We start from the raw sequence: 16,813 nt of genomic DNA on the forward strand, positions 1-16,813 counted from the left end.
GCCCCCAGCCATTCCTCTAGGTATCCTAGTTGTGCGTGGAGACTGTGACTTGGAGGCGTGCCGTATGTACATAGACCGCCTACAGGAGGTGAGTTTATTCAGCTAATTATTTATGCTCCTCTGCTCTCCATTTTAATAAATAATTCCCAGTTGCACATACGTGCTTCTGAAATGATACATTTGGAGAGGAAATGGAAATATAGTGTCTTTGTCCTTTAAGTAAACCCTGTCTATCTCCTCTCCACACCAGCTTCCCTTCTCTGGTGCTTGCAATGGGAAAGCATTGGTTGGGTGAACTTCGGGGGGCTGATGCTCTCCTATATTCCACAACTGTAGCTTAGAACGTCTGTCTTTTTTCACAGACTAACTACCCATATTTTTTGAGCTATGCAGAACTTCAAAGGGCACTGATAAATAATGAAAGAATGTAGGATTTGGAGTTACTTAATGTTTTGTATCTAGCACAGAATTATGTCAGATACAGTTACATTTTTTTAAATAATGAAACTTCTACAAGGAAAGAAAAACCTTTATTTCATTGGAAATTTGTTAGAACACAAAGGAATAATTGCTCTTATTTTTTTTCCGTCAATCTGGTCTTGCCATGAAGAAATAGAAAGGAAGGGATCTTGTATATAGCATTTCTATGAATTTAACCTATGACAGCAGAGCCAGAAGACACAAACTCACCATTACAATTGCTTTTAGTTGTTTTTGTAAAATTGTGAGGTGGGGGGCAATACTGTCTCTATTCTACAAATGGGAAAAGTATAAATAACCATTTTTGTAATTATTTCTTGATTAAATATACTCCTTAGAGTCACTTTTCTCAGGTGGGCCTAAACATTTGTATTTTTAAAACTGTTGGCTGACTGATAGATACTCCTAAGAGGAACAGCTCTGCCCCATACAAAAGATTATACACAATAAACATTCTAAGTAAAATGTTCAAAAATAGTGAACTTCAAGTGACTTCAAGTCATAGTCACTTAGCTATAATAGTAGATTTTATTTCTCCTGGTAGAAATAAATTTGAATGGGAAGAAAACAAGTGATGTAAAGTTATTATTTTTTTCTCTTTAACTTTGTTAAAGATGGAGATAGAATTATAAATGCAAAATATTTAGAAATAAATGCCAAATTTTGAATACTGATTTGGGTGAGAAATGGTCAACAAATTTTATACTTTTGGCTTCATTTAGCAATTATGGGTGAGGGTGACCACTTAAACATTTACAACTTTGTGAATTTCTTATCATGTAATTCAAGGTCAAAGCTATATTGCCAGAACTAATAGCACCTATTTTTTCAAAATATGTTTGAATTATATTGTAGAATATCCCTCAATAAAACTGCAATTAAAAAGTGAGTCCTCATGAATGCTATACCTTTCTTTCCTTTTTTAAAAAAATTACATTCAAGTAACTTTGTTAAGAAGACTCAATAATATTAAAATATATGACTAACTCACTGACTTTGTCGAAAACTACCAACTTATTTGCATGCTTAACTAATATTCATCTAAAAGTAGAATTTTATTGAAACTAAGTATTCATCTAAAAGTAGAATTTTATTGAAAAGGAAAGAGTGAATTCAAAAGTAAAAGGAGAAAATTTAAAACTAACTTGGGCATAGAGCGTAAGATGTTGAAGACCTATGGGAAGCAGGTGTAAGGACAAAGGTACCCAGGATGGGTGACATCTGTAAATAAGAATCATTACACTCATTAGCAGGGAGGCCTGGGGGATATGGCATAAAGGGAATCAGGTTGCAGAATCTGCCAGCAAAGCCTCATTCATTTCAACTCCGTTAATTCTCACTTTGTGATAATGTGATGGTGGTCAGTGATTTCTCTCTGAGGCTTATGAAAATATTGACACAATTACCTGATAGTATGTATTTTGTGTGTGATAAAGTGTTTAAAGGGACTGCAGAGAGAAGACTTCTTAACAAGTGAAAAGTTCAGCTACAAAATTACTAGGATCACTATTTGTTATAACAAAATCTCCTGTTGTCTACTTTTGGTCTTCATCCTTGAAATTGTAATATATCAGTCACCTCTAACACTACTTAGTATTTATGAGTTTCAATCTACAAATGACCTACTTCTTTCAATCCAAATTGGTATGTTATTATTTCTGGCATTACTTTCTTTGTTTAACCTGATAAATTTGGGTGAGTTAGATACTTTCCAGATGATTGTAGAAGCATTAAGTTGGGAATTCGGTTGATTGAGTTGTGGGGCAGCTTGTTCAAACTAATTTTAAGGTATGGATTTTTTTTTTTATTCTCATTAGGACTTGCAGTCAGTTTCTTCTGGTTCCCAGAGAGTTCATTACCAGGTAACATAATTAACTCTCCTTATTTTGTACCTTCGAGCCAAAAGAAGTTCGTCTTTCAATTTATGTCTCATTTTGATTTAGAGTCCACATATTCTCTAGGGATAGAGTACACTCCAAGAAGAACCTAGTGAAGTTGTTACACTGATTCTTTTGCATTTTCTTGATTTGGGGCCATACTAGTTTATCACATGTTTGAATTGCAGGTTTTCTCCCAAACCATTTGGGAAAGATTATAAAATGCAGTGCTTTATGTAATAAACACCAGAAAATTTAACTCACTCTAGTTCATCAGGGAAAGGGTCTACTGGGTCACATAAGCAAAACGTCCAGATCAACAATCGAGTTCATGTACTATTTGATCATGGTTTGTGCTCCATTTTTCTGTTGGTCTTTGTTCTTTTCTTTCTGTCAATTTCACCTCTGGGCTAGATGTTTTCATGGTACAAAATGACTTCCTTTCATATCCAAAGAAGACGATTTTCTGCTTCCTCAAACTATCAAATAAAAGTCCTAAAATATAATCTTATTGACACATGATGGTATTTTCGATGAGATCTCATAAACCCAGTTTGCTTTTCTCTCTTATCTGACCCACTTAGGTCAGGAGAACCCTAAGTTATCCATTGCCTCAGCTGATGTTAGGAGTACAGTCTCTTCCCAACTTTCCTGTCTCCCCTGTGCTGCACCCACTCTTTCAGCCATCCTCTTATCCATTTTATCTATCAGTCACAAAGCAGATACAATACATAGTATTGTCCAGATTACAAGGGGCCCCTATGAAACTCCCTGAATGGTCCCATTAATACCCCTTTCTTGAAGAGGCCCCCGGACCTAACCCTGCTAGGAGGGTCATGTAGGAGTTATAAAATGCCAACAACTTCTCTAAATAAATCTCTCAAGATTTCTTTATGCCTCCATACAGTGGAGGATTTAAAAACAGTCCTGTGTCACTTAATAAGGATATGTCCAGAGCAATGCATCCTTAGGCAATTAAGATATGTGAGCATCAAGGAGAACACACATAAGCTAAGATGGGTATTACCTTACTGTCACTGGCAGTATGGGTCCCTCACTGTGTAGCACATGACTGAATGTGTGTATTTGTGAATTTATAAATGCTGGTCTAGCTCAGCACTTTGGGTTTTAATGTCTATTTTGCTATACATGAAACTTCCAGCTTTGCATCCTTTTGTATATACAACAACAACAATTTAGAGAAGACCCCATGCCTTGTAGCCTTCTAGGTAATGTTCTTTCCCTTCCAATAAGTACCTTCTACCCTTGGCTGAAGGCTAAAGGACAAGAACGGCCTTGGTGTTTTTATATCTTGTGTGTATTTATTTCTCAAACAGCATATCTCACAATCCAGAATCTCTTCTTCCATCTGGCTGCAACTGAAAGGATAAGTCACTCAGGGTGTGTTTACATTGGGAAGCAAACTACTTGTACACTGTTTCTCGTTTCTTCTTTTTGTAAATGAACCATTAAAAGATAAATTTCCACCTAATTTTTCAGCTAGAGCATAATATTCCTCACATCAGCTCATAGTATATTTACCTAGAGCCATTACCTAGGTACAATTTGAATTTAAAATGTCTAGTGATTTCAAAGTCTAGAGTTGATTTGTAAGACTTGTACTGGTAGTTATAAGACTATGGGGTCTGTTTTATTGTAAGATGTATACTTTTTACTCTTGGAAATTTTGAACTTTTGCAATTTTATCAAAGTATTTTAAGCATTTATTGTAACTAATCTTATAAAACTCATGCATTTATGTACTGTCCTGTCTTGTAGAATGTCATTTTGGCGTGATAGTGAGTCATTTTGCCATATTTTCTTTATGCCATCTTTGTACATATCCACAGAGATCAGGGAATGGATGAGATTCTAGACTGTGATAAGGATATTTGTTTCATTTATTGTTCAATAATAAAATCATGCAGAAAGATAAATGATGTGCCAGAATCTCACTGACTTTTTTATATACTCGCAGTCATGTCAAGCTCTGATGTCAAAACTGCTATGTTATAAATGTCACACAAAAATGTTTTGTATATTGAACATAAAGGGTCATGAAGATGATCCAGGATGGCCATCAGGAGTGTCACCTCCCTCCTTTATTCTCGTAGGCTGGAAGGCAAGAGCAGGGCTTTAGAAAGCACAGCCTTTGGGTATGAGGGGCTATCAAAAGATCTGGGTGCTCAGAATCTGCTCCTTAGATAGGAAACTTAAGTGAGAGAGAGATTTTCTTGGAATCACCATAGCAAGAGCATCCAGAGAGGGTGGTGAGGGCTTTCCTGAGCACAACAAACTTGAGCTGGTAGAGGCAAGGAGTGTGGGGGTTGGGGGATGGATGAACTTTCATGTTTGGCTAAGAGTATCAGGCAAGGAATGAGTTATAAGAATGGTGAATAATCACTTCTTCCAGCCCCTCTAATTTTCTTACAGTTATTAGGTCCAAGAGGTTTGGTCAGTAAGAAGTGGTATATGTGAATATTAAAGCACATTGAAAAATCCAAGCACAGTAATAGGAATGTGAGAGTCATTGGTAAATGGATGGTACTTAGACCTATGAGGCTGGAAGAGGTCACCTGGAGAGAGGTGCAAACATTGAGAGGGCTCAGTGTTGTACCTGTACATGTTCATCGCTCACAAAGAGCCCAGGTCCAAAAGAATGATGAGCCAGGAAGAGCCATGGAAATTGAGAAAAGCAGCAGGAAATCTGGAGGCCAAAGTGAAGGTGCATCCTGGAAAAGGGTTAAATGAATAGAAGAGCAAAGAACAATGAATGGTACCAAATGTCTTTTTGAGAGGATGAGGTGATGTGTTTGAATTCTATTTTTTCTAAAGGATGCAGGTGCTATTAATTTTTATGTAGAAAGTAACTAAGCCACCTGACAACAAATTTAATACTAAATTTTGTTTTTAATATAGAAACAGGTAATATCAGAATAGCCAGACTGTCTTCATGGGGGTTGGTGATAACATAAGAGAGCAAGTTTTAAGAAACATAGACAACAAAGTAGCTTAAATGCCTTTTAATGGACTTACTTATATATGAAATGGTATTAAATATGCTGGGAGAATTAACTGTGAAGAGAATGAAGAGAAACTAATGAATTTGAGAAATTTCTGTCAGCTCACTAATTTGCAGCTGGGATTTTAGCTGACTACTTTGTAATACTAGAAAAAAAAAAACTCAAGAGAAAAACAGCATTTAGAAAGGTGTGCATGGGCCCAAGTCACCTTATTAGTGAGCCGTGTGGTAGTCCTTGCTACTTAAGCATTTCCTTGCTTTGGTTTCTTCCTTTTCCAAATTCATAGTGAGTTGCCAACAAAGCACTGAGTCTCAAAAATGACATCTTGCATTAACCTAACAAGGCATTATGAGTTATACAAGAATATGTTGGAATATTTATAGCCTACTGAAAATTCCTGCCTATACCATCTTTGAGGTCAAAATGCAAGGGCCCCCTCTGTCTTAATGGCATCAGTGTGACCTGTATCTGATGTATTAACAAGAAAAATGTATTATGTACAGATGCAGTATCTTCTTGAGGTTGGCAAATAAACTGGAATTCATAAAAGAGTTGAACTTTATTTGACAATGATGCTTTCTGAGGCCACTTACTCTGAGATAATTCCTTTTCTGTTCCCTTCCTTCTTAATTTTAAAGCATAAATTTTTCTAGGGAATAGAGGCATATTCAATCATTCTGGTGGTTTTTTGACTAGGGACACCTTTTGGTTCCTTTAAGGGGCATTTAAAAATATCTGGAGACATTTTTTGGAGTCTACTGAGTAACGGTCAAGGGTACTACTCAACATGCTACAATGGGCGGGGAAGCTCCCCATCAAGCCCCAAATATCTATAGTATAGGAGTTCAGAAGCCCGGAGTCATTATAATGGTACTCAATACAGAATTGGGGTCAATAGGTAGGTGTAAGTCTTTGATGAGGAAAGTGGGAGGAGAAAGAAAGAAGCATCTCTGGGTATGGTGGTATGGTAGGATAGAATAAGGAGAGCCAGGAGCAAGTTTGTTTTTTGATTTTTTTAAATATAGACACACCACCCTTCTCCACTTCTCCTGAATGGTGTTCTATGGGGGCACTTGAACATTAATGAGTTAAAAACTTGAGATTTTAATGATTATCATAGGACTCAATACTAGGTACAAAATGGATTTATTCACATGATTCCTTTCTCTAAGAATTAACTTACTTAAAAATAACACTAGGCAGAATGGAATATTTAAAAAGAGATATAATATTACTGAAAAGTCCTTTCATCCTTTAGAGCAATATAGATGTCTTTTACTTCCACAAGAAAAAGAAATCTTAGACAGATCTGAGCCTTTATTCATTTGCTCATCCTCTGATATATTTTTCCTACAAACCTGCTATTTTGGAGGATCAGTCAGTGCTGTATTCCATTAAAGATTCTTCTAGTCCAAGGAAAACAATATTTTCCACAAATACTTGATTTGTTACTCTTTTGTTGATGTTGTCTGTCCTTATTCATCTCGCTCCTTTCTTGGAAGTCTGTTCTTCCTTTATTTGTTTTTTTTTTTTTTTGGATTATAGAAAAGTCCTTCAAAGGTAGGAGAAAGCAAGTTTGAGGGGGTCTTCTTGAGAATTAATTTATCTTATTCTGGCGAAAGGCAGGGATCAGCTCTTTGTGGAGAATATTGTTTTTTCCCTTTGGGCTGGATTCAAGCTGTAATAATTGGGTCAAATGAGGACTTAAAGTGAGAATTGCCTATGGCTAGGTCTATTGGTTGTTGCAAGTGAAAATGATACTATTAATTCACACACACACACACACACACACACACATACACGGAGTTGTTAATGGGGGACTTTCTAATATAATACAACTCTTGAAAATGTCAGAATATTTTCCATTTTCATCGTCTACCATAATCACTATTTCTTCATCTTTCAGAACTAGCTCTAAGAATGGCCATCCATTTATTTATTCTGCAGCTATAGTTGTAAGTAAAAGGGGCTTGAAATATAAAGTAGCAACAGTGATTCTATTATTGGGAATATAGTTAGATTGAGACAGATAAATACATATTTGTAAGCAACGTGGTGACAGAAAGAAAAACATGAATAGGTAGATTGGTTAGGTGTTAGAGAGGCTGGGGTTAGATAGATGAGAAATTGGGTGGGTAAGAGGAAATTAAAGAGTGAGGTGACTATGGACTGGAAAATATTAAATGAAGCAGAGATTCCCAACCCAAAGTACTTTTGTTTTGTTTTTATGAAGGAAAAATAATTTCATTCACATTGAAGGTATAGTTAAATGCTGGGTGCATATTGCCTAATTGGATAACCTACTGGAGTGTGTAATGGGGCTTCTGTGCTTTCATTAAATTATGTGTGCATCAGCTATGAGTAATTAAATGTAAATTAAAGGCAAGTTTGGCATATGCATGCCAAATAGTAGTTCAGAGAATTCCCTTATTAATTATATATAATTCATGCTAGTTGGCTTTCAGAAACACACACACACATATATATGTATATAAATATGAGAAATACAGGCTTGCTTTTGTGCATATGGCCATCTTTTTAGCATGGGGAAGAGATTTTTCCATTAACATATATATAACGAGAAAATTCACATATCAGGAATTTTTGAAATGAGCAGTTTTTGTTAATATCATACATTTAAAGACCATGCAATTTTAGAAGATTACTATATCTCAAATAGAAAGGAGCACGGTACATCTAAGGTTATGTCACTCAGCCTTCATTATAGAGCAGTGGCACTTGCATTCATCTAAAACACACCATTTATATGAAGAAAACATTTTTTAAATGAGCAAGTATCTTATCTCTTTGATGAATCATTGATTTGATTATGCAACTTTAAGAGGATTGAGGCAACTAGATTCCCTAAATTACCAAAAGCTATAGATGTGATGGTTAGAAGCACAGCTCAGATAATTACGTGACTATCTTCTGAAACATAGCTGCAACTACACAGTCACATTTCCTAAGGATCTACAGTCAGATGTTTTTGAAAGGTGCTTATTAAAACAAAAATTCAGTCAAACTTACCTCTCTACTAACATCACTATCACTAGTATTCTGATTCTCTTTTTTTGAGTTGAAGGGAAAGGGGTGTAGCTAGATAAGATATGGGAGTTCCTTGTACTCTGTTGATATAGAGCTTAATCCCCTGTGTGCTCATGATTGGTTAAGAACTGGATAGTGTAGAAAGTTTAAGTTGTGAATTCCTTTTTGATAATCTGTTTCTCTAATTTCAGCTCCATGTTTAACCCATTAATATGCAGTTCTCTTTGATACCAAGGCTCTCATGATTTTAATCTTGGTTTTCCTAAGCTATGCATGTTGGGTAGTCTTACAGGGTTTATAACCTTTATTTGCTTTAGTTTTCAGATTGTTTATAGTTGTAGACTTTTGCTCTTTTTTTTCAATTATTTATTTATTTATTTATCTTGTAATTTTTTTTTTATTCATATGTGGATACAATGTTTGGGTCATTTCTCCCCCCCTTTCCCCACCCCCTCCCTTAACCCTCCACACCCTCCGTCTTCCCCCCTCACCCCCTCAATACCCAGCAGAAACTATTTTGCCCTTATCTCTAATTTTGTTGAAGAGAGAGTATAAGCAATAATAGGAAGGACCAAGGGTTTTTGCTAGTTGAGATAAGGACAGCTATACAGGGAGTTGACTCACATTGATTTCCTATGCATGTGTGTTACCTTCTAGGTTAATTCTTCTTGAGCTAACCTTTTCGCTAGTTCCTGGTCCCCTTCTCCTATTGCCCTCAGTTGCTTTTATGCGTATATGCTTTAGTTTCTCTGCGTTGAGGGCAACAAATGCTATCTAGTTTTTTAGGTGTCTTACCTATCCACATACCTCCCTTATGTGCTCTCACTTTCTCATGTGATCAAAGTCCAATCCCCTTGTTGTGTTTGCCCTTGATCTAATGTCCGCATATGAGGGAGAACATATGATTTTTGGTCTTTTGGGCAAGGCTGACCTCACTCAGAATGATGTTCTCCAATTCCATCCATTTACCAGAGAATGATAACATTTCATTCGTCTTCATGACTGCATAAAATTCCATTGTGTATAAATACCACATTTTCTTGATCCATTCATCAGTATTGGGGCATCTTGGCTATTTCCATAACTTGGCTATTGTGAATAGTGCTGCAATAAATATGAGTGTGCAGGTGCCTCTGGAATAACCTGTGTCACAGTCTTTTGGGTACATCCCCAAGAGTGGTATTGCTGGATCATATGGTAGATCAATGTTTAGCTTTTTAAGTAGCCTCCAAATTCTTTTCCAGAGTGGTTGTACTAGTTTACATTCCTACAAGCAGTGTAAGAGGGTTCCTTTTTCCATGCATCCTCGCCAACACCTGTTGTTCGTGGTGTTGCTAATGATGGCTATTCTGACAGGGGTGAGGTGGAATCTTAGTGTGGTTTTAATTTGCATTTCCCTTATTGCTAGAGATGGTGAGCATTTTTTCATGTGTTTTTTGGCCATTTGAATTTCTTCTTTTGAGAAATTTCTGTTTAGTTCCCATGCCCATTTCTTTATTGGTTCATTAATTTTGGGAGAATTTAGTTTTTTAAGTTCCCTGTATATTCTGGTTATCAGTCCTTTGTCTGATGTATAATTGGCAAATATTTTCTCCCACTCTGTGGGTGTTCTCTTCAGTTTAGAGACCATTTCTTTTGTTGAACAGAAGCTTTGTAGTTTTATGAAGTCCCATTTATCTATGCTATCTCTTAGTTGCTGTGCTGCTGGGGTTTCATTGAGAAAGTTTTTACCTATACCTATTAATTCCAGAGTATTGCCTACTCTTTCCTGTATCAACTTTAGACATTTGGGTCTGATATTAAGATCCCTGATCCATTTTGAGTTAATATTGGTATAGGGTGATATACATGGATCTAGTTTCAGTTTTTTGCAGACTGCTAACCAGTTTTCCCAGCAGTTTTTGTTGAAGAGGCTGTCTTTTCTCCATCGTATATTTTTAGCACCTTTGTCAAAGACAAGTTGGTTATAGTTGTGTGGCTTCATATCTGGGTCCTCTATTCTGTTCCACTGGTCTTCATGTCTGTTTTTGTGCCAGTACCATGCTGTTTTTATTGTTATTGCTGTGTAATATAGTTTGAAGTTGGGTATCGTGATACATCCAGCATTGTTCTTTTGACTGAGAATTGCCTTGGCTTTTCGTGGCCTCTTGTGTTTCCATATAAATTTAATGGTAGATTTTTCAATCTCTTTAATGAATGTCATTGGAATTTTGATGGGAATTGCATTAAACATGTAGATTACTTTTGGGAGTATCGACATTTTTACTATGTTGATTCTACCAATCCATGAGCATGGAAGATCTCTCCACTTTCTATAGTCTTCCTCAATCTCTTTCTTCAGGAGTTTATAGTTTTCCTTGTAGAGGTCGTTCACATCCTTTGTTAGGTTTACACCTAGGTATTTGATTTTTTTGAGGCTATTGTAAATGGAATAGTTTTCATATATTCTTTCTTAGTTTGTTCATTATTAGTGTATAGAAATGCTAATGATTTTTCTATGTTGATTTTATATCCTGCTACCTTGCTATAGCTATTGATGGTGTCTAGGAGCTTTTGAGTAGAGTTTTTTGGGTCTTTAAGGTATAGGATCATGTCGTCTGCAAATAGGGATATTTTGACAGTTTCTTTACCTATTTGTATTCCTTTTATTCCTTCTTCTTGCCTAATTGCTCTGGCTAGGAATTCCAGTACTATGTTGAATAGGAGTGGAGATAGTAGGCATCCTTATCTAGTTCCTGATTTTAGAGGGAATGGTCAGTTTTGCTCCATTAAGTATAATGCTGATTGTGGGTTTGTCGTATGTAGCTTTTATAATGTTGAGGTACTTTCCTTCTATTCCTAGTTTTCTTAGAACTTTTATCATGAAATGGTGTTGGATCTTATCAAAGGCTTTTTCTGCATCTATTGAGATGATCAAGTGGTTTTTGTCTTTGCTTTTGTTAATGTGGTTTATTACGTTTATTGATTTTCATATGTTGAACCACCCTAACATTCCTGGGATGAAGCCTACTTGGTTGTGGTGAATTATCTTTTTGATGTGTTGTTGAATTTGTTTGCCATTATTTTATTGAGGATTTTTGCATCAATGTTCATTAAAGAGATTGGCCTATGGTTCTCCTTTTTGGAGGTGTCTTTTCCTGGTTTGGGAATAAGTGTAATACTGGCTTCATAAAATGTGTTAGGAAGTTTTCCTTCCCTTTCCATTTCGTGGAACAGTTTAAGGAGTGTTGGTGTCAGTTCTTCTTTAAAGGTCTGATAGAATTCAGCAGAGAATCCATCAGGTCCTGGACTTTGCTTTTTGGGGAGACTCTTGATTGCTGCTTCAATTTCATTTTGTGTTATAGATCTATTCAGGTGATTAATTTCCTCTTGGTTCAGTTTTGGATGATCATATGTATCTAGGAATCTGTCCATTTCTTTAAGATTTTCGAATTTATTTGAATATAGGTTCTCGAAGTAGTCTCTGATGATTTCATGGACTTCCATGGTGTTTGTTGTTACCTCCCCTTTTGCATTCCTGATTCTACTAATTTGGGTTTTTTCTGTCCTCATTTTAGTCAGGTTTGCCAGGGGTATGTCAATCTTGTTTATTTTTTCAAAGAACCAACCTTTTGTTTCATTAATTCTTTGTATGGTTTTTTGGTTTCTATTTCGTTGATTTCAGCTCTTATTTTTATTATTTCTCTCCTTCTATTTGTTTTGGGATTTGCTTGTTCTTGTTTTTATAGCAGTTTGAGGTGTATCATTAAGTCGTTGATTTGGCATCTTTCAGTCTTTTTAATATATGCACTCATGGCTATAAACTTTCCTCTCAGGACTGCCTTTGCTGTGTCCCATAGGTCCTGGTAGGTTGTGTTTTCATTTTCATTGACTTTCAGGAACTTTTTTTTTTTTTTATTCATATGTGCATACAAGGCTTGGGTCATTTCTCCCCCTGCCCCCACCCCCTCCCTTACCACCCACTCCGCCCCCTTCCTCTCCCCCCAACCCCCTCAATACCCAGCAGAAACTATTTTGCCCTTATTTCTAATTTTGTTGTAGAGAGAGTATAAGCAAAATAGGAAGGAACAAGGGTTTTTGCTGGTTGAGATAAGGATAGCTATACAGGGCATTGACTCACATTGATTTCCTGTGCGTGTGTGTTACCTTCTAGGTTAATTCTTTTTGATCTCCCCTTTTCTCTAGCTCCTTGTCCCCTTCTCCTATTGGCCTCAGTTGTTTTTAAGGTATCTGTTTTAGTGTCTCTGCCTTAAGGGCAACAAATGCTACCTAATTTTTTAGGTGTCTTACCTATCCTCACCCATCCCTTGTGTGCTCTCGCTTTTATCATGTGCTCAAACTCCAATCCCCTTGTTGTGTTTGCCCTTGATCTAATATCCACATATGAGGGAGAACATACGATTTTTTGTCTTTTGGGCCAGGCTAACCTCACTCAGAATGATGTTCTCCAATTCCATCCATTTACCAGCGAATGATAACATTTCATTCATCTTCATGCCTGCATGAAATTCCATTGTGTATAGATACCACATTTTCTTAATCCATTCGTCAGTGTTGGGGCATCTTGGCTGTTTCAATAACTTGGCTATTGTGAATAGTGCCGCAATAAACATGGGTGTGCAGGTGCCTCTGGAGTAACCTGTGTCAGTCTTTTGGGTATATCGCCAAGAGTGGTATTGCTGGATCAAATGGTAGATCAATGTCTAGCTTTTTAAGTAGCCTCCAAATTTTTTTCCAGAGTGGTTGTACTAGTTTACATTCCCACCAACAGTGTAAGAGGGTTCCTTTTTCCCTGCATCCTCGCCAACACCTGTTGTTAGTGGTGTTGCTAATGATGGCTATTCTGACGGGGTGAGGTGGAATCTTAGTGTGGTTTTATTTTGTATTTCCTTTATTGCTAGGGATGGTGAGCATTTTTTCATGTGTTTTTTGGCCATTTGAATTTCTTCTTTTGAGAAAGTTCTGTTTAGTTCCCTTGCCCATTTCTTTATTGATTCATTAGTTTTGGGAGAATTTAGTTTTTTAAGTTCCCTATATATTCTGGTTATCAGTCCTTTGTCTGATGTGTAGCTGGCAAATAATTCTCCCACTCTGTGGGTATTCTCTTCAGTTTAGATACCATTTCTTTTGATGAACAGAAGCTTTTTAGCTTTTTGAGGATCCATTTATCTATGCTGTCTCTTAGTTGCTGTGCTGCTGGGGTTTCGTTGAGAAAGTTCTTACCTATACCTACTAACTCCAGAGTATTTTCTACTCTTTTTCCAGGAACTTTTTAATTTCCTCTTTTATTTCATCAATGACCCATTGTTCATTAAGTAATGAGTTATTCAGTTTCTAGCAGTTTGCATGTTTTTTGTCTTTACTTTTGTTGTTGAGTTCTAGTTTTATTGCATTGTGATCAGATAGAATGCATGGTATGATTTCTATTTTCTTATATTTACTGAGACTTGCTTTGTGCCCTAGGATATGATCTATTTTAGAGAAGGTTCCATGGGCTGCTGAGAAGAATGTATATTGTGTAGGAATTGGATGAAATGTTCTGTAGACATCAAGTAGGTCCATTTGATCTATTGTATATTTTAGATCTAGGATTTCTTTATTGATTTTTTGTTTGGATGACCTATCTATTGATGACAATGGGGTGTTAAAGTCTCCCATGACCACTGTGTTGGAGTTAATATGTGCTTTTACGTCCTTCAGGGTATGTTTGATGAAATTGGGTGCGTTGACATTGGGTGCATAAAAGTTGATAATTGTTATTTCCTTTTGGTCTATTTCCCCTTTTATTAGTGTGGAATGTCCTTTTTTATCTTGTTTGATCAATGTAGGTTTGAAGTCTACTTTATCAGAGATAAGTATTGCTACTCCTGCCTGTTTTCGGGGGCCATTGGCTTGGTAAATCTGCTTCCAGCCTTTCATCCTAAGCCTTTGCTTATTTCTGTCAGTGAGATGGGTCTCCTGTAAGCAACAAATTGTTGCATCTTCCTTTTTAATCCATTTTGTCAAGCAGTGCCTTTTGATGGGGGAATTAAGTCCATTAACATTAAGTGTTAGTACTGATAGGTATGTGGTGATTCCTGTCATTTAGTTGTCTTAGTTGTTTGAAGGTTTGATTGTGTGTACCTAAGTTGAGGTTACTCTCTACTTTCTTGCTTTTTCTTTTCCTGTAGTTTGGTGCTGCCTGTCTTTTCGTGGTTATGTTAGGTTTCACTTTCTGTGTGCAAAATCCCTTGAAGAATCTTTTGTAGTGGTGGCTTTGTGGTCACATATTGTTTTAGTTTCTGCTTATCATGGAAGACTTATTGCTCCATCTATTTGGAATGATAGTTTTGCTGGGTAGAGTATCCTGGGGTTGAAATTATTTTCATTCAGTGCCTGGAAGATCTCTCCCCATGCTCTTCTTGCTTTTAATGTTTCTGTTGAGAAGTCTGCTGTGATTTTGATGGGCTTACCTTTGTATGTTATTTGTTTTTTGTCTCTTACAGCCTTCAGTATTCTTAGCCTAGTTTCTGTACTTGTTGTTTTAATGATGATATGTCGTGGGGTAGTTCTATTTTTATCTGGTCTGTTTGGTGTTCTGGAGGCCTCTTGCATCTGTATGGGAATAGATTTCTCTAGATTTGGGAAATTTTCTGTTATTATTTTGTTGAATATATTATGCATTCCCTTTGCTTGCACCTTTTCTCCTTCTTCAATGCCCATGATTCTCAAGTTTGGTCTTTTGATGGAGTCGGTGAGTTCTTGCATTTTCTTTTCATAGGTCTTGAGTTGTTTAACTAATAGTTCTTTGGTTTTTCCTTTAATTACCATTTCATCTTCGAGTTCTGAGATTCTGTCTTCTGTTTGTTCTGTTCTGCTGGATTGGCCTTCCATTTTGTTTTGCAATTCTGTTTCATTCTTTTTTCTGAGGTTTTCCACATCCTGAGTTGTTTCCTCTTTAATGTTGTCTATTTTAGTCCTGAGTTCATTTATCTCTTCATTAATCGTGTTCTTTGTTTCACTTTGGTATTTAAACAGTGCTTCTATGGCTTTTTTTATTTCTTCTTGTGCTTTTTCAAATTCTCTATTTTTGTTGTCTTGGAATTTCTTGAGTGTCTTGTGCGTATTTTTGTTGACCATATCCAGTATTATCTCTATAAAATTCTCATTGATTACCTGTAGGATTTCTTCTTTTAGATTGTTCTTGTGGACTTCATTGGGTTCTTTGGCATAGTTTATCTTCATTTTGTTGGAGTCTGGATCTGAGTGTCTGTTTTCTTCATTTCCCTGTGGTTCCTGTACTAATTTTTCGCTGTGGGGAAACTGGTTTCCCTGTTTTTTCTGTCTTCTTCTTTGTTGTTATTGTCCCTGTACTGTATGCAATTAAGTATTTTCTAACTTGTAATAATAACAATGGTGATATTTAGAGCAGAAGGGTGAGATGAGGTGGAAAGCAAAGAAGTTAAAGAAAAAGGGAAAAACAAATAAACAATTAGAAAAAAACAAAACAAACAAAAAAGTTTCAAAGATATAAACAGGGAGAGATAGTGTACTAATCAACAGTAAGCTGAACAGACATTAGGGAGACAGAGAGAGGATTGAAGGTAAACAAGTAAAAAAATAAATAAATAAAAATAAAAAATAAGTAAATGAAAAAAAAAATCTCTAAGTTCAAATGCAATAAAATTTCCATCTTAATAATTTTGGTGTTAGTTCCTTAGCCTCCAATCCTGGAGATGGTGTCTGAGAAGTAGTTCTGTCATTGTCTCATCAGTCAGAAACAAACTAAAACAAAACAAAACAAAACAACACAAAACAAAACAAAAAAACCCACAAAGTGTCCCAAGTTCAAATGCAATACAGTTTCAGTAAGTTTTTCAGCATGCATGTGTAGGTTGGTTGTTGTGTCATCAAAGGTAGGGAGAGAGAAAATACAAGAGTCTGGAGACAGTTCTGTGATTGGCTATCTGAGGCTGTGGCTCACCTGCCCAGTACTGTCAGCCTGCTGTTGCTGGAGGCTTTATTTATGCAGATCTCAGGAGTGAGCTTAGCACTCACCTGGCCCCACAGGCTTTGTTTACTCAGAGTTCTCCTGGCTGCAATCGCCACTGCTACAAGCTTTCCCCTTTCCAAGCATGCTGAGGGAGATGACACTGCACCTGCTTTCTCAGGCCGGCTTGTTTATTTACAGCTCTCATGGGAAGTGTTCTTCCCCTTTCTCCTTGGAGTTTTCCTCCTACTGCTGCTTTTACAAGCTTTCCTGCTCCTGATTGCTGGGTGGGTGCTGCCGCTCCTGCCTTCTCCAACCAGCTTGTTTATTTACAGTTCCATGAGGGATTGCCCCTCCCCCCCTCTTCAGTGCTCAGGGTGCCCTGCCCTCTTTGCTACATGTCTTTTTTGTTGTTA

General features: G+C 36.7%; 1 protein-coding gene across 8 annotated transcripts in view; it reads left to right on the forward strand.

Moving 5' to 3' along the window:
* Dgki (diacylglycerol kinase iota) overlaps positions 1 to 16,813 on the forward strand; it is a 444,865-nt gene that overhangs the window by 351,244 nt on the left and 76,808 nt on the right. For all 8 annotated transcript variants that reach the window (XM_074062275.1, XM_074062281.1, XM_074062290.1 and 5 more), the window contains 2 exons: positions 9 to 88; positions 2,298 to 2,342. In XM_074062275.1, coding sequence (XP_073918376.1) covers positions 9 to 88; positions 2,298 to 2,342 — 125 coding nt within the window. The remainder of the gene's footprint in view (positions 1 to 8; positions 89 to 2,297; positions 2,343 to 16,813) is intronic.

The sequence above is a fragment of the Castor canadensis genome, chromosome 2 (genome assembly GCF_047511655.1).
Source record: "Castor canadensis chromosome 2, mCasCan1.hap1v2, whole genome shotgun sequence".
NCBI classification, from domain to species: Eukaryota; Metazoa; Chordata; class Mammalia; order Rodentia; family Castoridae; genus Castor; species Castor canadensis.